At 41.1% G+C, this 22,702-nt stretch overlaps 1 protein-coding gene across 4 annotated transcripts in view; it reads left to right on the forward strand.

Moving 5' to 3' along the window:
• Positions 1-22,702, forward strand: part of cacna1ha (calcium voltage-gated channel subunit alpha1 Ha) — a 552,389-nt gene that overhangs the window by 308,500 nt on the left and 221,187 nt on the right. For all 4 annotated transcript variants that reach the window (XM_087997955.1, XM_087997957.1, XM_087997956.1 and 1 more), the window contains exon 7: positions 12,318-12,627. In XM_087997955.1, the coding sequence (XP_087854081.1) occupies positions 12,318-12,627 (310 nt within the window). The remainder of the gene's footprint in view (positions 1-12,317; positions 12,628-22,702) is intronic.

The following is a 22,702-nucleotide window of genomic DNA, read 5'->3' on the forward strand; positions in this document are numbered from 1 at the left end:
GAGTTGAAAGTACATTCGAGCAGATAACAGCAAGCATACATTATGTTTCTCACAGCCTTTGAAAATGACTTCCTTTGAAGTAAACACTTCGTCACTTTCTCTGTTGAATGGAATTTTTCAAAACATTCCTGCTGAGGTGGAGTACAATAACAAGTTGAGCAAATGGCGCATGCATATTCCTTTAATATATTCCGAGTGAACTGCAACATTTTACACAAATTTAAAAATTATAGAAGATTTGATATTTTGTCTATGCTAAATTCATTACTTAGATGAAAGTCAGGTGCTGTGGTTCACCTCGGAAAATTGTCTGAAATCCTGCTATTATCAGCAACCTCTGCTGCAACTCCGCACTTGCTGAAACCAGGTGTTAAGTCACGCCTGTGAACCCTTCTGTTAATTAAACCAAACACCCAGAAAAGCTCACATTGCCTTATAATCTGTTAAAATATGAGTGACAGAGAACTCCCAAATTCGACTATTTAAAGAAAATAATATCAATTTATTTTTTAACTCTGAACATGAAAATTAAACAACAGCTATTCACAACTCTAAGCCCCCCCCTTTCTCTTAACTGTTTATTATCTGCCTCCAACTCTATAACAATATACTGTTCCAATAAAAACAGTTATTAAAATTATGTCAACTTAATTTCAAAACCAGAAAGTGGCTGTCATCTGCGGTGTCTGTCTTCTTCTGGCTGAAGACCCCCCCCCCAGGTTGTCTTCTTTCTTTTTACTGTGAAGATGTTTCACATGAAAAAGATACCTTTGATAGTATTTCAATCTTTTGGGTCTCTCTCTCTCTCTCTCTCTCATACAATAGCAGTTACTCTGTCTGACTTTCAACATGCCTGCTTTTTTTACACCCCAGTATTGGATCATCTCATTGGTTCGATGTTGGCAGGATAATAAATTCAAATGCGATTGGGTTTTAATATCCTGGGGCATAATTTAAACTGGTTAAATTTGAATTGTTATCAAAACAGCAACCAACTCAGGTATCCATTTCACAGCCAAATGTTGCATATTTTCAATTTTCCAGTACACTCTGTGATTGCTAGCTAGGCATCATAGGTGCTTGTTTGCTGTCAGTTCAGAACAGCATTCACTCTCTTAAAGGTGCAGTATATACCTTCAACTTCATAACACAGGTAATAAAAGGATTGGTTCGTATGATCACATAGCTTGCATCTATTGCCTGTGAAGTCATATTCCAGCAAATACTTCAGGCCTTCAGGTCAAAAAATAGTTAGTTACTAAATAGAATGTTCATAGAAACAAAGACCTGAATATGAATTTCAAAAAAAAATCTTGAGTAAATTGTGGCACTGAACAGTTGAAATTAAAACTAAAGGTGACAATATTCTAACTTGAAATTAATTTTGGGCTTCCTACTTTTCCAAACCTGGAATATGTTGGAGACCGGATTGTAATATAAATTTGCAGGCACTAATGTGATGGAAGAAACTAGCAGATAGAGGTACGATAGAGCTTTTACATCCTCATATTTATTTATTTGGAAAGGAAATATTTGAAGGTCTGTGGGGAAATAGCAGGACAGTGGACTAATTAGATAGTTATCTCAAAGAGGGCACCGTAAATCAAATGCTGTTTCTTTTCTGTTGTGTGACTTGTGGTCTGCTTTTGGCTTCTTCCATTTTACTTGATATCCACAATGTTGATCAATGAACCTTCCTCCAGGATAGGGCTTTTACCGTAGTGTATGTGGATCTTGGCCTACAGTCAGTCAGTCTGGGTTTGTGAAATGAACATCCAAATCATCATCTATATAAACACCATCTTGTACCTGCAGCTCAGCTCTAGGGGCCTGCTGTTCCATAAGCAGTGGTTACAAGGATGATGCAACCATAACCTCTTGGAGTTTTGAAAGGTCGGCGCAGGGAATATACAGTGGTGTAAGGTGGGGTGGAGAGGGACAAGCTCCAAAGGGGCAGTAAGATCTCAATGTCTAGGAGCTCCAGGGAAAGTTGGGGACAGTAACTGCTGGCAAATTAAAGAGGAGATACTAAAGGATCACAGATCCAACAAGGATGACAAAATGGTGAGGATATAACAGAATAGGGAGGAGCTGGCGAGTTACTGATACTTGAATGACCCAAGATGTAACTGAATCTCACATGCTGAAACAGTATCAAAGTTACTGCACAACATTCTAACAAAGTAGAAATGGCTATAGCTGAAGAGTTTTTCTGCTGGAAGGGTTTGCAGAGTTGCATCACATTTTGGCGAACTGAACTGACCTCAGATTAATCAAAAGTCCAACTGATGGACAATCTATTTCAGCTGCCCAAAACTGTAGGATTGCCAACATAACAGTATTCAAATAATCACATCCCAGTGAGATCCCAAGCACTCAGTGATCTAAAGAATATTTTGCCCGATTCTCAACACATTGCAATCTCTGAACTATACAGTAAGTAATGCAGCAAAGAAGGCAAAAATGATCTAGCAGCTGCACTATTGGCATAAGCCAAAGATCTCAAACAATACATGGGGTGAGCAAAAGCAGAGTTTTAAGTTGTGGGTGACTGTGTCTGGCATCACTGCCATGCCTTGGCCACATGTGACTAGTTCTGCTTCACCCTCTCTGAAAGTAATTTGGTTATTGCCAATGGGGCTAGTAAGGTGCCCTGATATGCTTTCTGAACCCCAGGCAATGCACATTCCAACCATGGGCATGTCATTTTGCCAGCAAGGAGTTGTCATTTGAAGTCACAATGGATGCAGTCTCTGATAGTATGTGTAATTTTTAGGGAGGACCATAACATCTTAAGAAGTTGGAGCAAAAGTAGACCATTTAGCCCATCAAGTCTGTTTCACCATTAATTAGATCATGGCTGATTATCTTTAACTCCACTTTCCTGTGTTTCCCCCATAACCCTTGATTCCCTTCCTGATTAAAAATCCATTTCTCAGCCTTGAATATATTTAATTACCCAGCTTTACCTCTATGGTAAAGAATTCCACAGATTGCTTACCCACTGAGAGAAGAAATTCCTCTTCATCGCTGTCTCAAACAGGCAACTTTTAATGTAAACTTTGCCCTCTGGTCCTAGACTCCAGTTGGCAGAAATAATCTCTCAGTATCTACCCTATTAAGCTCCCTAATAACCTACTTGTTTCAATAACGCCATCTCTCATTCTTGGCCTAGGATAGGTCCAAACTACTCAACGTTTTCTCGTAAAAAAATCCTTCCATACTTGGAATCAACCTAATGAACCTTTTCTGGTTTGCCTCCAATACCAGTATATCATTCCTCGGATAAGGGGACTAAATTTGTTTATCAAATTCTAGGTTTTTTCTCAGTTGTGTTTTTGTATAGTTTTAAAAAGGCCCCCCGTACTTTTGTACTCCATTCCCTCTAAAATAAAGGTCAATAATCCATTTGCTTCACCTCTTATAAGCTAAACTTGGAAGCTAGCTTTGTGAATTCATGAATAAGGACCTCCAAATCCCTCTGAGTTTGAACATTCTATAGCCCTTCTCTATTTAAATAATTTTCAGCTCCCCCATTCCTTCTGCCAAAATGCATTAACCTCATATTTTCCTACTTTATATTCTATCTGTCATGTTTTTGCTCACTTAACTTGTTTATGTCCTTTTGTAAACTTGGAGTGATCCTCACCACTTATCCTCCCATCAGTCTTTATGTTCAAATTGGCATTGTACTTCATCCAAGTCATGAGTATAATTTGTAAATAATTGTTCCTCCAGCACTGATCCCTGTGGAACTTCATCAGTTACAAGTTGCCATCTTGAAATTGCTTCCTTTATTCAAACTTTACCTTTGAATAGTTAGATTGTTTTCTTTTTGGTCATCCTTCATTGTTTTTTAAAGGTTTCCCAGTGGTTTACCACTAATCCTCATATTGTGTGATTTTTTTTTTCTTCCAATTTGATGCTATTCTTAACTTCGTTAACCATTTTTGATTAATACCCTCCTGGAATCTCTCTTCCTCACAAGGATATATCTTTGTTGTGAGTCATGAATTATTTTCTTAAATGTCAACAACTATGCTCAAAAACTGTGTGTTCTGCTAAACTCCTTTCCTAGTCCATTCCAGACAACACTTGCCTCAAGTCTTTTTAATTACCCTCATTTAAGTTTAGCACAGTTGATTCTGTCCCATGTGTCTCGCTTACAAACTAAGTATTAAATCCTATCATGTTTTAGTCGCTGTTTCCTGGGAGCTCTTTTTCACTTTGAGATCATTTAATAAAAGTGTTTAATTACACATTACCAGATCTGAAATAGCCTGATTCCTCATTGGATTTTCAATATATCTTCCTAGGTAACTGTCCCAAATATACCTGATGAATTTTTCTTCATGGCTACCTTTGCAATGATATTCCCAATCTACATGAAGATTAAATTCATCCATGATTAATGTACTACCTTTTCTTTTAACAAACTTTCATTATCTCCTGATTTATTCTCTGTTCCATGGTATGGTCACTGTTTGGGAGCCTAACTGGACTAATCCAACCAGTATCATCTTCCCTTTTTTATTTCTTACCTCCACCCATAAGGATTCTGTATCTTTGGATCCAAGATCATTTTTTGCCAGTAAGTGTATTCCATCTTGTATTGACAAAGACCCCACCACCAGGGATATATTTCCCTCCCACCCCTTTCCGCCTTCCACAAAGACCATTCCCTCCATGACTACCTGGGTTGTAGGAGGTCCACGCCCTCCTACAAGCCACCCTCCCATCCTGGCACCTTCCCCTGCCACCGCAGGAACTGTAAAACCTGCGCCCACACCTCCTCCCTCACCTCTATCCAAGGTCCTAAAGGAGCCTTTCACATCCATCAAAGTTTTACCTGCACATCCACTAATATCATTTATTGTATCCGTTGCTCCCGATGCGGTCTCCTCTACATTGGGGAGACTGGACGCCTCCTAGCAGAGCGCTTTAGGGAACATCTCCGAGACACCCGCACCAATCAACCACATCACCCAGTGGCCCAACATTTCAACTCCCCCTCCCACTCTGCCGAGGACATGGAGGTCCTGGGCCTCCTTCACCGCCGCTCCCTCACCACCAGACGCCTGGAGGAAGAACGCCTCATCTTCCGCCTCGGAACACTTCAACCCCAGGGCATCAATGTGGACTTCAACAGTTTCCTCATTTCCCCTTCCCCCACCTCACCCTAGTTCTAAACTTCCAGCTCAGCACTGTCCCCATGACTTGTCCGGACTTGTCCTACCTGCCTATCTCCTTTTCCACCTATCCACTCCACCATCTCCTCTCTGACCTATCACCTTCATCCCCTCCCCCACTCACCTATTGTATTCTATGCTACTTTCTCCCCACCCCCACCCCCCTCCAGCTTATCTCTCCACATTTCAGGCTGTCTGCCTTTATTCCTGATGAAGGGCTTTTGCCCGAAACGTCGATTTCACTGCTCCTTGGATGCTGCCTGAACTGCTGTGCTCTTCCAGCACCACTAATCCAGAAAGCTACTCAACACCCTTTCCTTCCCACCTTCTATCTATGTCTCTATAATGGCTTTAAGATATACCCATATACCTCTATTTGTATCATTGATTCATTTATTTTGTTCCCAATACTTTGTGTCTTTAAGTAAAGGGCCATTAATTTTATTTCCTTTTTGCCATTTTTCTCCCTTTAATGCTTTTACTGCTCTTCTTTCCCTGTTTGTCTGCTCTGCCCTTTCCTGTCCCACTCTGGGTGTCATTACTCAAATACTGTCTTGCAATTTTGCTATATCATTTTGCTTTTAAACCTATGCATTCCCTCTCCAGTACCCTCACCCCTCACCTAGCTGAGTGACATCTTGAAAAGACTGAGTATTCCCTATGAATGAGCTTCCAGTATTACAAATGTTAACATTTCCCTACTACCCTGACCTTTGAGAAGAGCAGACAACAACAATGCTCCCTGGCTTCTCCAATGCTGATCTCCCCATTGGTGCTGGACCAGTCTTGGTTTTCACCCACCAGCTAAACTGCATCTTCCTGGAATGAGGTGAGGATTGTAAGGGGCTCTGTCTGTTTGGGTCCTTTCCTCCCTATTGTGTACCAGCTTGTCCTGCAGTAAAAGAAAGGGAAATGATGTGTGTGATGAAAGTGTGCTCATGGGCTCTTGATGAGCATGCATAATCTTTCCAGGAAGTGAATCCTGTCCAGTAAATGAGTAGAAAGTGTTAGAAGATTGTCAGTATACTGAGTGTAAGCCCTTCAATGCACACATGCATGTGACGTTGAGGTGGTTGTGCCTATGTGACATGACTGTACCACGGCAGAGTTAAATAAAGTGAAAGCTGTATGTGTATGAGGTTACATTATGAGAAGATGTGGTACTTAGCCTTGCCAAGCATAGGGAATTGTTGATTCTCTTCCTGCATTGGATGCCATTGCACTGATGCCTGCTGGAGGTGTTGACCTCAAGTATAAACTGTTATTGACTAGGTCAAACCCCCTTAAAACATTTCAAGAAAGTAGTCTGGACCCTAATGTTCCTCGTTGTTTTAAGCAGGTGTGTAGTGGATTTTCCAGGAGTGAGGCAGCTGGCTCAACCGTTTAGTTTCAAACAAAACAGAACATATTTGCAGGAAACACTAAAAAAAAACAGAATACAGAATAACAACCTATCTGAAGACCTAACAGATTATCCTAACTTAATGATGCTGTCCCAAATATTTGCAACAATCCCCATGAACACCCCTTTGCAAAAAAAAGATAAAATCAAACACAGATTCTTACAGCAAAGATGTCAGAGAGAGGGAGGATCAGCGTGGACCTGCTTCATTGGGTCCAGCAGCTTCACAACTTTGCTTGCTAAAACCAAACCACCGAGAAAAGCTGAGAGAACTGACCACTACCCTTTCATTGTACAAGTGTTTTTTTTTAACCTTGAAAGCATGCTCAAGTGTTTAAACCCAGACCTTTTGGAATCACTGTTTTTATGACCTCTCTGAAGAGAAAGCCAAATACAGCACAACCTTGTTAAAGAAGCAGCATTATTACAAACCTGAGAACAAACAGTCTGGGTCTGATGGCAGGGCCTTTTCCTTCTATAGGGGAACAAACCTCATTTTTGACCCAGATGATTTGGAGTAGATGTTCAATGAGGTCTCATTAAAGCATCGAGTCATCTCTTGAGGCTTGACAGAAATATCTGGTAAAAACAATGACTGCAGATGCTGGAAACCAGAGTCTAGATTAGAGTGGTGCTGGGAAAGCACAGCAGTTCAGGTAGCATCCGAAGAGCAGTAAAATCGACGTTTCGGGCAAAAGTCCTTCATCAGGAATACAGGCAGAGAGCCTGAAGGGTGGAGAGATAAGAAATCTCTGGTGGTGTGTGGAGGCAAAGATCAATGTCTGAGGGATTAACTGGTTTAGACCATAAGACCATAAGGCATAGGAGCGGAAGTAAGGCCATTCGGCCCATCGAGTCCACTCTGCCATTCAATCATGGCTGATGGGCATTTCAACTCCACTTACCCGCATTCTCCCCGTAGCCCTTAATTCCTTGTGACATCAAGAATTTATCAATTTCTGCCTTGAAGACATTTAGCGTCCCAGCCTCCACTGCACTCTGTGGCAATAAATTCCACAGGCCCACCACTCTCTGGCTGAAGAAATGTCTCCGCATTTCTGTTCTAAATTTACCCCCTCTAATTCTAAGGCTATGTCCATGGGTCCTAGTCTCCTCATCTAATGGAAACAATTTCCTAGCGTCCATCCTCTCCAAGCCATGTATTATCTTGTAAGTTTCTATTAGATCGCCCCTTAATCTTCTAAACTCCAATGAATACAATCCCAGGATCCTCAGCCGTTCCTCATATGTTAGACGTACCATTCCAGGGATCATCCATGTGAATCTGCGCTGGACACGCTCCAGTGTCAGTATGTCCTTCCTGAGGTGTGGGGACCAAAACTGGACACAGTACTCCAAATGGGGCCTAACCAGAGCTTTATAAAGTCTCAGAAGCACAACAGTGCTTTTATATTCCAACCCTCTTGAGATAATTGACAACATTGCATTCGCTTTCTTAATCATGGACTCAACCTGCATGTTTACCTTTAGAGAATCCTCAACCAGCACTCCCAGATCCCTCTGTACTTTGGCTTTACGAATTTTCTCACCGTTTAGAAAGTAATCCATGCTTCTATTCTTTTTCCCAAAGTGCAAGCCCTCGCATTTGCTCACATTGAATTCCATCAACCATTTCCTGGACCACTCCTCCAAACTGTCTAGATCCTTCTGCAGCCTCCCCACTTCCTCAGTACTACCTGCCTGTCCACCTAACTTTGTATCATCGGCAAACTTTGCTAGAATGCCCCCAGTCCCTTCATCCAGATCATTAATATATAATGTAAACAGCTGCAGCCCCAACACTGAACCCTGCGGGACACGCGCTCGTCACCGGCTGCCATTCCTAAAAAGAACCTTTTAACCCAACTCTCTGCCTTCTGTCAGACAGCCAATCCTCAATCCATACCAGTAGCTAACCTCGAACACGATGGGCCCTCACCTTGCTCAGCAGCCTCCCGTGTGGCACCTTATCAAAGGCCTTTTGGAAGTCTAGGTAGATCACATCCACTGGGTTTCCCCGGTCTAACCTACTTGTCACCTCTTCAAAGAACTCCAACAGGTTTGTTAGGCACGACCTCCCCTTACTAAATCCATGTTGACTTGTTCTAATCTGATCCTGCTCTTCCAAGAATTTAGAAACCTCATCCTTAATGATGGATTCTAGAATTTTACCAACAACTGAGGTTAGGCTAATTGGCCTATAATTTTCCATCTTTTGCTTTGATCCTTTCTTGAACAAGGGGGCTACAACAGCGAGCTTCCAATCATCTGGGACTTTCCCTGACTCCAGTGACTTTTGAAAGATCTCAACCAACGCCTCCGCTATTTCCTCAGCCACCTCCCTCAGAACTCTAGGATGTAACCCATCAGGGCCAGGAGATTTATCAATTTTAAGACCTTTTAGCTTTTCCAGCACTTTCTCTTTTGTAATGGCAACCTGACTCCCTTTAATTGTTGGGATATTACTTATGTCTTCCACTGTGAAGACTGACGCAAAGTACTTATTAAATTCTCCTGCTATTTCCTTATCTCCCATCACTAGGCTTCCAGCATCAGTTTGAAATGGCCCAATGTCTACGCTTGCCTGTCGTTTGTTTCTTATGTATTGAAAGAAACTTTTACTATCATTTCTAATATTACTGGCTAGCCTACCTTCATATTTGATCCTCTCCTTCCTTATTTCTCTCTTTGTTATCCTCTGTTTGTTTTTGTAGCCTTCCCAATCTTCTGATTTCCCAGTGCTCTTGGCCACTTTATAGGCTCTCTCTTTTTCTTTGATAGATTTCCTGATTTCCTTTGTCAGCCATGGCTGTCTAATCCCTCCCAGGATAATCTTTCTCTTCTTGGGGATGAACCTCTGTACAGTGTCCTCAATTTTACCCACAAACTCCTGCCATTTTTGCTCTACTGTCTTCCCTGCTAGGCTCTGCTTCCAGTCTATTTTCGTCAGTTCCTCTCTCATGTCCTCATAATTACCTTTATTTAACTGTAACAACATTACATCCGATTTTGCCTTCTCTCTTTCAAACTGCAGACTGAACTCTACCATATTATGATCGCTGCTTCCTAAGTGTTCCCTTACTTTAAGATTTTTTATAAAGTCTGGTTCATTACATAGCACTAGGTCCAGAATAGCCTGCTCCCTTGTGGGCTCCATGACAAGCTGTTCCAAAAAGCCATCCTCTAAGCATGCCATGAAATCCCATTCTTTGGATCCACTGGCAACATTATTTACCACCTGCATATTGAAGTCTCCCATGATCACCGTGACCTTGCCTTTCTGACATGCCTTCTCTATTTCCCGGTACATGTTGCGCCCCTGGTCCTGACCACTGTTAGGAGGTCTGTACATAACTCCCACTATGGTTTTTTTGCCTTTGTGGTTCCTCAATTCCACCCACACAGACTCCACATCATCCGACGCTATGTCATTCAGCACCGTAGATTTAATTTTGCTCTTAACTAACAAGGCAACCCCGCCCCCTCTGCCCACCTCCCTGTCTTTTTGATAAGTTGAAAACACTTGGATGTTTAACTGCCAGTCCTGACCTCCCTGTAACCACGTCTCTGTGATGCCTACCACATCATAATCATTTACGATGATCTGTGCCATTAGTTCGTCTGCTTTGTTACGAATGCTATGAGCATTCAGGTAGAGTGCCTTAATGTTAACTTTCTTATCATTAGAGATATTGGAAGTCATAAGATGTCCTAAGTTATCCTTCCTTTTTGCTGCATTCCCAATCTGTCTCAAGTTTAAATCTGCCTGCACATATGCTATCCTGCCGCTTATCTTTCCATTTAACTCCATACTCCCTGTCGCTTTCACTTTCCCTTCCCCCAACTCAGAAGTTTAAAGTCCTACTGACCACCCTATTTATCCTCTTCGCTAGAACATTGGTACCTGATCGGTTCAGGTGGAGACCGTCCCAACCCTACAGATCCCCCCGGTTCCAAAACTGATGCCAATGCCCCATGAAGTGGAATCTCTCTTTCCCACACCAATCCCTTAGCCACGTGTTTACTTCCCTAATTTTCTTATCCCTATGCCAATTGGCACGTGGCTCGGGCAGTAATCCGGAGATTATAACCCTTGAGGACCTGTACTTCAATTTCCTTCCAAGGGCTCGTTAATCCCCAAACAGGTCCTCCACCCTAGCTTTGCCTATGTTGTTAGTCCCAACGTGGACCACAACAACTGGATCCTCCCCCTCCCGCTCCAATATCCTTTCAAGCCGGTCAGAGATGTCCCGAACCCTGGCACCGGGTAGGCACCATGCGAGACTCCCGATCCGGCTTGCAAAGGATACTATCTGTCCCCCTAATTATAGAATCCCCTATAGCAACTACTTGTCTTTTTGCTCCCCCCTCTTGAATGGCCTTCTGCACCATGGTGCCGTGGTCAGCTGGCTCATCCTGTCCAGAGCCCTTTTCCTCATCTGTACAGGGTTTGTAGCAGGGGAATGGGTGTCTCAATGTCTTTTAAATGTGTCTCCAGAATCTTTGAGTCATGGCTGTACTGGTGGGGATAGGAACATCTGCCCACCACTCATATGTGGTTCACTGTCTAAGTCATCCTAGACAGTGAAGAAGTCCTCACTTTCTCCTATGAAATGAGCAGAAGAGTTTGTGATTACTCTGGAGCACTTTCTACAGGCAATGGAAGATGTGATTGGATTAGATTCCCTACAGTATGGAAACAGGCCCTTCGGCCCAACAAGTCCACACCGATCTTCTGAAGAGCAACTCACCCAGACTCATTTCCTTACCCTATATTTACTCCTGACTAATACTCCTAACACAATGGGCAATTCAGCATGACCAATCCACCTGACTTGCACATCTTTGGATTGTGGGAGGAAACCGGAACACCCGGAAGAAATCCACATAGACATGGGGAGAATGTGCAAACTCCACACAGACAGCTGCCCGAGGCGGGAATCGAACTCGGCTCCCTGGCGCTTTTGGGCAGCTGTGCTAACCACTGAGCCACTGTGCCGCCCTAAATGTGACACTATCTAAAACATCTGTGGTCATACTTTAACTCCAAAATGGAAAATCCCATACTCAGTCTCATGTGGGCGATAGACACTGCATACTAGTTCAGAAGAGCTGTTGTCTCAAGTGCCAAATATGGAACATGGAGGTTACTGTTGAACAATGTTTGCATTATTCTCTAAATCAGGTTATTACCGTCCTAACACAGGTCCAAATGTTACAAAAATCCTTCCAAGTGCATGACTTCCAACACCTAGAAGCACAAAGGCATTAGGTACCTGCAAACACAATCACCTCAAATCCTTTATCATTCTGATTGGGGCATTTATCATTGCTCCTTCACTGTCACTAGAATTCCACAAAAAGCAGCAAAGCGGGAACACCCTCACCATTTGAAATACAGTGGTTCAATACGGAAGCCCAACAGATCCTGTTTGAGAGCAACTACAGATGTATAATAAATGCTAATCTTGTCAAAAATACCTAGATCTTGAAGAACAATAAAATAAATCTCTAACGTTTATGCTAACAAGCTTTGCTTAGAAGAAAATGTTTTAAAACATTGAATTTCATTTGAAACTGTAAAACTGAGTATCCATTTTATGATGCATACTTTAACAATAAGGGATGTGTCCACAGTTTTTTTTTGTTTGTGAATTTTGTTTCTGTCTTAATTTACCAAATAATACACCATTAATACAGGCTAATTCTCTCACTTTTTTTTTTAGGTATTACAATGTTTCTTTACCTCCAAATTATCAGATAGAAGGTGATGAAACTCCATTTATTTGCTCACTGTCACGGGACAATGGCATGCAGAAATGTCAGGACCTTCCAAATTTGAAAGAAAATGGAGTCGAATGTTTTCTTACCTTGGATTCTTACAACCACCCAAGATATAGTCTGGAAATGGACAATGCAAGTGGTTGCATAAACTGGAATCAATATTACAATGTGTGCAGAACGGGAGATGTAAACCCACATAAGGGTGCCATTAATTTTGATAATATAGGATATGCCTGGATTGCCATTTTTCAGGTAAGGTCCCTTATCATAAATATTTATTTACCTATTCATTTTTTAGACATTTATATAAATAAGTTACTCCTATTACAATTTAATCCCACGTGACTAAATTCTATAGTCTAGGAACAATTTGGGAATACCACTAAAGTTATGATAACAAAGTCTTTCATGTTCACTTTTCAATGGTGTAGTGAATAATTCAGTTTTACTAGATTCAAAGCAAATTTGACTATTGTTGAGACATTGCTTATGTGTTTTTCGCCGTGACATTCATGTGACCACTATGGAAACTGTAAAAGATCATAGAATGAAGGCTGTCAGATTCAAGGAGCTGGTCATTGTTTGGTTCCATTAGTTTTCCTAGTATTTAGCTCATGATCACAATTGTTGTAAGTTTCTTTTCCCTTATGCCTGTTGATTGTCTACAATGCTTTCTGTGTCTTCTCCTGTGAAAACAGATACAAAAGGCAGATTTTTTTAGGGGTTTGAGCATGTGGAAAATGGCGAGATTTGTGGCAAAAATGGATGAGAAATCCGATGAAGGCTATTTCAAAGTCAGCAGTATCCCACTCCATCTTATATGCTTTTGACAAGTGGTGTGGAGAGTTTCTTGCTAGGCAGCAGTGACTTGCCAATCAGGGAGACTTATTGCTTGTCAAACGCTTTGTTGATGGTCCAAGGTGCCTCATTAATATTCAGATTTCTGTCTTACAAAACTCACCCAACAAGGTAGATATTGAGACAACATGTCATGGAAACAGAGTGAAGACTTGGCACCTTCAGCTTGCTGATTGCTACATAGGACCTCGATGATGGACATTGGCATCTGATATGTTACCACCTCAATGAACCCTCAGAGCATCTCATGGCACCATCTCTGATCCACTCATAAGACCTGTCTGCACTTTAATATTGTACCTCTGGCTGCACAGGCAGCTCTCATTGTAATGCTGCTGCAAAGACACTGTGCTCAAGATATGCGCTCAGCTCATGGACTGGTCCAGGTTGCGTCTCTGGGCTCTTTGCCTACTGACGTAGTCCATATTGAGTTTAATCCTATACGATGCTCACAGCATCCCTGCCTTGCATTGCTTAATTTTAATGCCTCAGCCAGATGTATTGGGCTCTCATAGAGCACGGGAGCCGTGGTTTACGAAGGAAGTGGAATCTCTGGTCAAGAGGAAGAAGAAGGCTTATGTTAGGATGAGATGTGAAGGCTCAGTTAGGGTGCTTGAGGGTTACAAGGTAGCCAGGAAAGACCTAAAGAGAGAGCTCAGAAGAGCCAGGAGGAGACATGGGAAGTTGTTGGCGGATAGGATCAGGGTAAACCCTAAGGCTTTCTATAGGTATTTAAGGAATAAAAGAATGACAAGAGTAAGATTAGGGCCAATCAAGGATAGCAGTGGGAAGTTTTGTGTGGAGTCAGAGGAGATAGGGGAAGCACTGAATGAATATTTTTTGACAGTATTCACTCTAGAAAATGACAGTGTTGTCGAGGAGAATACTGAGATACAGGCTACTAGACTAGGTGTGATTGAGGTTCACAAGGAAGAGGTAGTAGAAATCCTGCAGAGTGTGAAAATAGATAAGTCCCCTGGGCCGGATGGGATTTATCCTAGGATCCTCTGGGAAGCCAGGGAGGAGATTGCCAAGCCTTTGGCATTGATCTTTAAATCGTCATTGTCTACAGGAATAGTGCCAGAAGACTGGAGGTTCCCCTGTTCAAGAAGGGGAGTAGAGACAACCCAGGTAATTATAGACCAGTGAGCCTTACTTCAGTTGTTGGTAAAGTGTTGGAAAAGGTTATAAGAGATAGAATTTATAATCATCTAGAAAAGAATAATTTGATTCGGGATTGTCAGCATGGTTTTGTGAAGGGTAGGTTGTGCCTCTCAAACCCTATTGAGTTCTTTGAGAAGGTGACCAAACAGGTAGATGAGAGTAAACCGGTTGATGTGGTGTATATGGATTTCAGCAAGGTGTTCGATAAGGTTCCCCACAGTAGGCTATTGTACAAAATGCGGAGGAATGGGACTGTAGGAGATATAGCAGTTTGGATCAGTAATTGGTTTGCTGAAAGAAGACAGAGGGTGGTGGTTGATGGGAAATGTTCATCCTGGAGTCCAGTTACCAGTGCTGTACTGCAAGGGTCGGTGTTGGGCCCACTGCTGTTCGTCACTTTAATAAACGAATGGGATGAGAGCATAGAAGGGTGGGTTAGTAAATTTACAGGCAACACTAAGGTCGGTGGAGTTGTGGATAGTGACGAAGGATGTTGTAGGTTACAGAGACACATAGATAAGCTGCAGAGCTGGGCTGAGAGGTGACAAATGGAGTTTAATGTGGACAAGTGTGAGGTGATTCACTTTCATCGGAGTAACCGGAATGCAAAGTACTGGGCTAATGGTAAGATTCTTGGTAGTGTAGATGAGCAGAGAGATCTCGGTGTCCAGGTACACAGATCCTTGAAAGTTGCCACCCAGGTTGACAGGGTTGTTAATAAGGCATACAGTGTTTTAGCTTTTATTAATAGAGGGATCGAGTTCCGTAACCATGAGGTTATGCTACAGCTGTACAAACTCTGGTACGGCCGCACTTGGAGTATTGTGTACAGTTCTGGTCACCACATTATAAGAAGGATGTGGAAGCTTTGGAAAGGGTGCAGAGGAGATTTACTAGGATATTGCTTGGTATGGAGGGAAGGTCTTATGAGGAAAGGCTGAGGGACTTGAGGCTGTTTTCGTTAGAGAGAAGAAGGTTGAGAGGTGACTTAATAGAGACATATAAAATAATCAGAGGGTTAGATAGGGTGGACAGGGAGAGCCTTTTTCCAAGTTTGGTGACGGTGAGCACGAGGGGGCATAGCTTTAAATTGAGGGGTGATAGATATAGACAGATGTCAGAGGTAGTTTCTTTACTCAGAGAGTAGTAAGGGTATGGAATGCTTTGCCTGCAACAGTAGTAGATTCACAAACTTTAAGTGCATTTAAGTCGTCATTGGACAAGCATATGGACGTACTTGGTATAGTGTAAGTTAGATGGTATGACAGGTCGGTGCAACATTGAGGGCCGAAGGGCCTGTACTGCGCTGTAATGTTCTATGATCTATTTCTTCTGCCATGTTGTTTAGCACAACATAGCCAGGAAGCTTGTAATAGTTGCCAGCAGGCTTCAGTCAAAGCAAGGAGTGTAGCCTTCACTTAGGGGTCCTGGCAAAGTAAGGCGAGGGCATCCTCCAATTCCAGTTAGAAATAGTCAGCTACTCAGGGCAGTCAGAGTCAGAGTGCTCTCCACATAAGGAATGAGGGAACTCCAGGTCCTGCCCACACATCAGATTGTTGATTTTTCCTCTATCCATCATGTCCACGACAAATGTCAGAGACAGTGTGGGGGCAGCTCCAGACTGAAAGCTCTTGTCTGGGTGTATAACAGACATGTAAAAATGGCAAGAGTACAAGGAATACCAGTGAGTTCTCGAAATTCTGGTGAGAAGCGAGTTGTTATCAGAGTGGCATGTGGTAAGATGGGGCAGAATCAGACATGAAAAATGCCATAGAAATCGAGTATTTGTAAATGAGACAAGTTTGGTAAGATATGGTTAAAAACCTTCTGGCTTTCATGGCAGAAATCCCTGCAAACAAAACCCACGGAGCGCTGATTTATCCTATAAAAGTAAGCTTCAGCCCATAGTATTTATTGAGAGCTTGTAGTAATTTCTCCTTTCCCGCTATTAGTTTCTCAGTCCCATCATTTAAGGGACTAATGTTAACTGTAAGTGAGCTTTTATATAAATGTAAAAACTTCTTTTACCATTTGGTTTTATGTGTCTTGCTAGTTAACTCTCATTTTTCAATTTCTCACTTTTTTCGGCAATTCTTCCATCTAACATTTTCCAAGCTTCGAAGCTATGACTAACTTTTGCAATATTGCACATCTTTTATTTCAATTTTGTACCATCTTTGCCTTTCTTAGCTAGTCATGTTTGACAAATCATTCTCATAGCAGTTGTGTTTCTCAGTGGAATTATCTTGGTTGTTAGTCATAAAATTTCACTTTGGGTATCTGCCACTGCTTCATGACTGTCTTGGCTTTTGAGCTGTTATTTTATTTCAGTTTAGCCAACTCTATCTTCCAGTTCAATAACTTTTATTTAAGTTCAAGACACAAGTTTCAGACCACATTTCATGCCCTCAAACATTGCTACCCTGCACTATTGCTGTTTCTATTCACTTTAAATTTTCAAATCTGCCTAATCTGAAGTCTTCTGGTGAGTCAAAAGAAAGTCATCCTGCTGGTGCGACTCCTTTTTCCTCTTGTACTGCTTTCCCAAGAATTTACGCTTGTTTCTTTCTCATAATGGATTTTAAGCCAAACATTCAACTTTCTAATCGTATTTGTCCAACGCCAGTTTGCTCGTGGGTCATTGTGATTCTATTTTTTAATTTAGTTCTTTGCTGCTTATACTACCTCAGCAGAAACTCTTCCATAGACTTAACTATGTTTTTGGTAGTAGATGTACCATGACAACTGGATCCTCCCCCTCCAATTGTAAAGAACTGTCCTTACCCCTGGCAGAGAGCCCATGCTGTTAGTTGTTGAGAATACTGTTAAGTGTTGATCCCTCTAATTATACCACCCTTAGCTCTAACTACATTACTTTTTACTTCCTTCACTTGAGTGGCTCTTTGCACCGTAGTGCCATAGTCACTTTGCTTATCCTACAATCCCTGTTCTCCTTGACACAAATTGCAAGAATTTCAAACCTTATAAGGTGAATGGTAGGCATCTTTTCCCTAGGGAGGGGAATTTCAAGATGAGAAGGCATATTTTTAAGGTGAGAAAAGAAGGATTTAAAAAAGACATAAAGGGCATTTTTTACGCATAGTTGTTCATGTGTGGAATGGACTTCCAAAGGAAATGTGGATGTGGGTACAGTTACAATGTTTTAAAAAAATTGGGTCAGTACAATGTTGGAGGGATATGGGCCAAGTGCAGCCAGATGGGACTAGTTTAGTTTAAGATTATGGTCAGCGTGGATTGGTTGGACCAGAGGGTCTGTATCCATGCTGTATGACTGTATAAGAGCCACTCTTGATACCTTCTGGAATGCTATACTTGCCTCACACAGTCACTGTCTCCTGCCCTTGACCATAGGTTGGATATGTCTAGCCTAAGGTTGCCTCCTGGAAGAAATTGTTGAGGTAAATTTTCCTTTACTCATGCATTTAATGGGGCCAAATTTCAAGAATCAGTTCATCAACTCAGAACTGAACTTACTAGGTAGTAGATGCTAACTGCAGATGCAATTGTCATGAATCACATGGTGGCTACCAGTTCACACATGCCACACTTGCAGCTCTTTATGTACCTAATTTGGTTTCAAGTTTATAAATATTATTTAACTGTTTTCTGTGGTTATACCTAGTTATAAGCTAGCTAAACTATTAGATTTAATGCAATTGTTCCCAGTACCAGTTTAAACTACTGCCTGAGTTTAGAGGAATGCAATCATAAGAAAAATCACCTATATGCTCACCTAAATTCTTAAATATTCACCAGCATCTGGAGGGAGAAATAAGATTTTTAGAATAACACCTTTCTCCATCTCTGCACAGAATTTCCAAGTTAGCGCAAGTACCTGCATTCCTTGAGGTCTTGTCACACTTTTGTGCTTCCCACAGTTAGGCATGTGATACTGCATCAGGCTTTGATACACAACAGTAAGACGCAAGTTTGACTATGGCCCAAGAGGAATTCCTATACTAAACCAGTTAACCATATCTTTGGAAGAGGTGAAGGTCATGTGTAGCCAGTTGGGGTAAAATTAAATGGCAAACTGTACCAGACTTCTGTACCTCTCCTAATGCTTGATGACAAATCTCACTGTTAGAGGATCAGCAGCGGGTCATTTGCTGATCTTGCTACCCTTTGAATGATTTTTGTCAGGGAGGTGGCCTGACAAAAGCTTATTGCTTTTCATATATTTTTTCATACTTAGATTTAATCAAAGTTCAGTTCATTCCTACTTTCTTTTGCTTCTGAATGACTGTAGGATTATGATCCCTGCTGATATGAATGCTGAACACGTCAAATCTGAGTGAAAAATTGAGTTGTTAACTCCTAACTTTGTCTTTGTTTTTAACCATGGAGACCAGTTACTGCAAACATTCACAAGAAGTTGTCTTTATACCTCAAATACAAGGATTATTAAATATGTAGTTTATTCTCTTTATTATGCAAGCAAAAAATGAATTATATTACTCTAGACAGAATGAAATGTTGAAAGGATTTCATTACTGACACCAAAAAGGATTCCAGTTCATATTATACCTTTCATCCTTGCAATATCTTTACAAAGACAAAAACGTCAGGAAGAAGTTACCACCATCTGCAAACTCAGACTCCTTGCTCAGATTCAGGTTGGTTCAGCTGTAACCTGTTTCCTTTTGCATATTTCTAACTAGTTACCAGTTTCTGATTGACTGCTTTTTCCCTTCATCTAGTGCCTCTCCCTGAGATCCTATTACAAACTGCAGAATAAACTCATTAGTACTTTAATATCAGAGCAACTGCATGAGTTCCCTAAATCTCTCAGATGTACACCATACTGACTAGATTATTTTCCAGGTTGTTCTATCTTTCTCTGTACACTATTCAACTGATAATGCTAAACAACCAACACAGTTTTATCTCTTTTTTTTAATGCACTTAGCTGTTCATCTCAAGGGTTTAAAAGTTTATAAAATGCACATAAACAAAACAGACATTCAGACTTCGCACCAACCCACAAAACACTCAAAAATGAAACTAAACCATGTATCCCACTTCTTAATATATAAAATAGGAATTCAATTTAAAAGTTGAACATTGTTTTTAACAATGAAAAGATTTATTCTCGAGGCAACAATTGAAATTAATCCATGGTTTAGGTGGTGGGGCTGTTACCTAAGCTATGAAGTTCAAAATACAAGCCCCAGTCCAGGGCTTGAGCACAAACTCCAAGGCTAACACTTGTGTGTGATATCAAAGGACTCCTGCAGTATCATAAGCACTGCCTTTCTGATGATATGTTAAACCAAAATGACATCTGCTTGTTGGGGTCGATGCAAAAGATCCCTTGGCTCTACTGTATTTCAGTTAAGAGCAGAGAAATTATCCTTCAGTAACAATCACAAAAAAAACAGTTTATTGAGTCATTATTGAATTATTGATTATGGATGCTTGCCACGTTGGGTACAGCAGTCTTCCCATTACAACAATGATGACACATCCAAATTACTCATGGGTTATAAAGCACTTTTAGACAACAGTTGTGAAAAGCACCACAGTACTGCATGATTTTCAATTCTTGTCTGAGCCCCATAATCTTTAGAAGCTAAGAGCAATATATTTCTGAAATGCATGCTTATTGAGATGGAAGCTCTTTTTCTAAATTTTAGTTCAGAATGATGAGGATGTTGCACAGAGGAAGGCAAATGAAGTGATTAAAGAAATTGGACACGATGTAGCCAATTAACTTGTGTTTAACCTCCACCTCAAAAGACTTTGATTATGAAAGGCAGCCTTGTGTAATGTTGGAAATAGGCTGCTTCCTCTGGGTGATATTTATTGATTCTGAGTTACAGTGGCAGATGAATCAGCTACACCTTAGTTTAGAGAATGAAGAAAGAAACTGGAAACTGGCCCATAAGGACTCTTTAACTCTTTAAAGAGTAGTTTTTCCTTAATGAAACCAAGCACCATTCCTGGCCTGCAGCTCACAAAAACTGAAAGGAAATGGAATAGCTGACTGCAGAGATACAAGGCAGTGCGACAACTACAAATGCTTGAAAGATAGTGTTGGGGCAGAGGATGTTTTTGACAAAAGCTGTAGTTTTTCTTGGTATCTAAACAGACCAAACTCCAAAACCTATACTGTTATACTCCAAATACCTATACTCCAAATACCTATACCTACACTCCAAAACTTATAACCTTTACTATTTGAAAGGAAAATGAGCTTTGTATTTTTGAAGAATCTAATTTAAATGTATTAGGATACTGACTGGGATCAGAGTTCAAAAGCACTCCAAACTGTGTGAGCATACCCTCTTAACTGCCTGCACAAAATGAGTTTTGACCATCTCAGCCTCATTCCTAAAATTTATAGATGAAACGGTTGATCTCTGTTAAAGAGGCCACAGAATTGGCCTGATTTCAAGGCTAGCAATGGGGGTGAATTTTGGAAGTATGACACATTTACTAGCATGGTTTGGAAGAAGCCTGATTATCTGTGTAGCTGGTATTTTGTTCACAGGAAGGTTGCTTGTTCAAAACAATATGAGAACATAAAGAAATTATTCCAACATTTGTAATGAAGTGCTTTTTCTATCATCTTCACACTCTTCACAAAGCTAAAATGATAAATATATAAAAATAGCTGGAAACACTCAACTGCTCTGACACCATATTTGAAGAGAGGAAAACAACGTTATGGGATGGTATTTAATGGAGGCTATTGGGGCTTTGCCTGCTGGCTGGAGAGGTGGCAAGAGCCCCATAGTGCCCCTTTTCAGGAAGACCAACTGAAATGTGATTCTCAGGCAGTTAGCTGAGATCAAGGACACCGGGAGCAGAGATCCCAGTTGCCAAACATTGCAGGCATTGGCAGCTCTATTAAGCAACAGTGGTGGCTGCTACCTGTATGTTACCCACACACGGCCTGTATCATTGTTGAGTCTTATACTACAGGGAAGTGATGGAAAGAGGACGACAACAGCAAGGATAGAAGGTGGCTCCCAGTGGTGCACTCCACCTTCCCAGAGGAAGGCATTAAATTCCCCCAAATGTGTCAGGGTTTCATCAGAGCTGTATGAAATATTGACTGAGCAATTTGAAAAGCAGAGTGCAGGAATATTCTTTACTGTTAACATTCCCATTTCAATTGCCTACAATTAGGGAATCATTGCAAATTCATTTCTAATTAAACATTTGAAGTTATACATGAAATTGATCCCTGAACTCATTGGAAAGTTTCTCTACTTTGAAGGTGACAGAGTATCATTCAGTAGAATAATAGCATGCAGAAAGATCATGAATTTTTAAGTTTGAGATGACTGTATACTCTGTAGCTTCTTAAATTTCAGTGCATCCAGAACTGTCTTGTTTGTTTTTGTACCATAGGGATTGAGTTGATTCACCCTGCATAATAAAATACCGTAATAAATGCTGCAGTGCTGGTATTTGAACTCTGAATTCCCACAAGACACTTTGCTTTCACTCCAGTTGACAGTGTTCGACTAACTTTTATTCAATGTAATATTTCACAAATACAGTAGGTAGAGGAGGACAAAGTGTCATTCAAACATTAATAGTTTTGTTATCCTGATTGGATCTCTCTTTCGGTTAATAAAAGCGAAAAAAAGGACAGAACAGAGGCCCTCTTACAGAGTAGTCATGAACCTACCCCTTGAGTAGAAGGCCCGGTTTTAAGTCCAAGGTGTGTAATAACATCGTTGATTAGAAAAGTAGGTTAAATATTTTTTCAAAGAAAAAATTACTAAAGGGAAGAATGGTATAAAAGAAAAAAAAGGGCAGAACTTGTCCGGTGTCATTGGAGAGGGAGCACGCACAGTCTGTCAATGCTCTCAATGCCTTTAGAGAGAGGTGGTCACCCTGGGGGATACTGTGCTTTATTTCCCCCCACTCCAGTTCAATTTTGATTTAGTCCCCTCTCTCCCTACCTCCCCCTCACTTCTGTGTGCATTGCCCTCAATGGACTTTGCATGTAGATATTGATTTTGCTACACAGGTGATTAGTAGTGATAGTTAAACTGCTTAGTTGGGTATAGCACTTCTGGGTATAAACAGAGGAAAAAAAGGGCAGAACCGCCCATAATAGGCTTTGCACGTAAACTTGTTATTGGCTGTATGGATGATAACTGCTGGTGGTTAATAGCTAAATACAAAAGAAAAAATCACTACGGTTTGGTGGTGGAAAAGTCATTCAGTTGTCTGTGATAACACTTCTGGATATATTAACAAAGGGCAGAGCTGGAGCTTTCATAGCACAGTAGTAGTAGTGTCTCCTGAGTCAGGAGGCTTTGGT

Source organism: Chiloscyllium plagiosum, unplaced genomic scaffold (assembly GCF_037043375.1).
Source record: "Chiloscyllium plagiosum isolate Xiang-an unplaced genomic scaffold, Cpla_swu_hap1 HiC_scaffold_20, whole genome shotgun sequence".
Classification (NCBI taxonomy): domain Eukaryota; kingdom Metazoa; phylum Chordata; class Chondrichthyes; order Orectolobiformes; family Hemiscylliidae; genus Chiloscyllium; species Chiloscyllium plagiosum.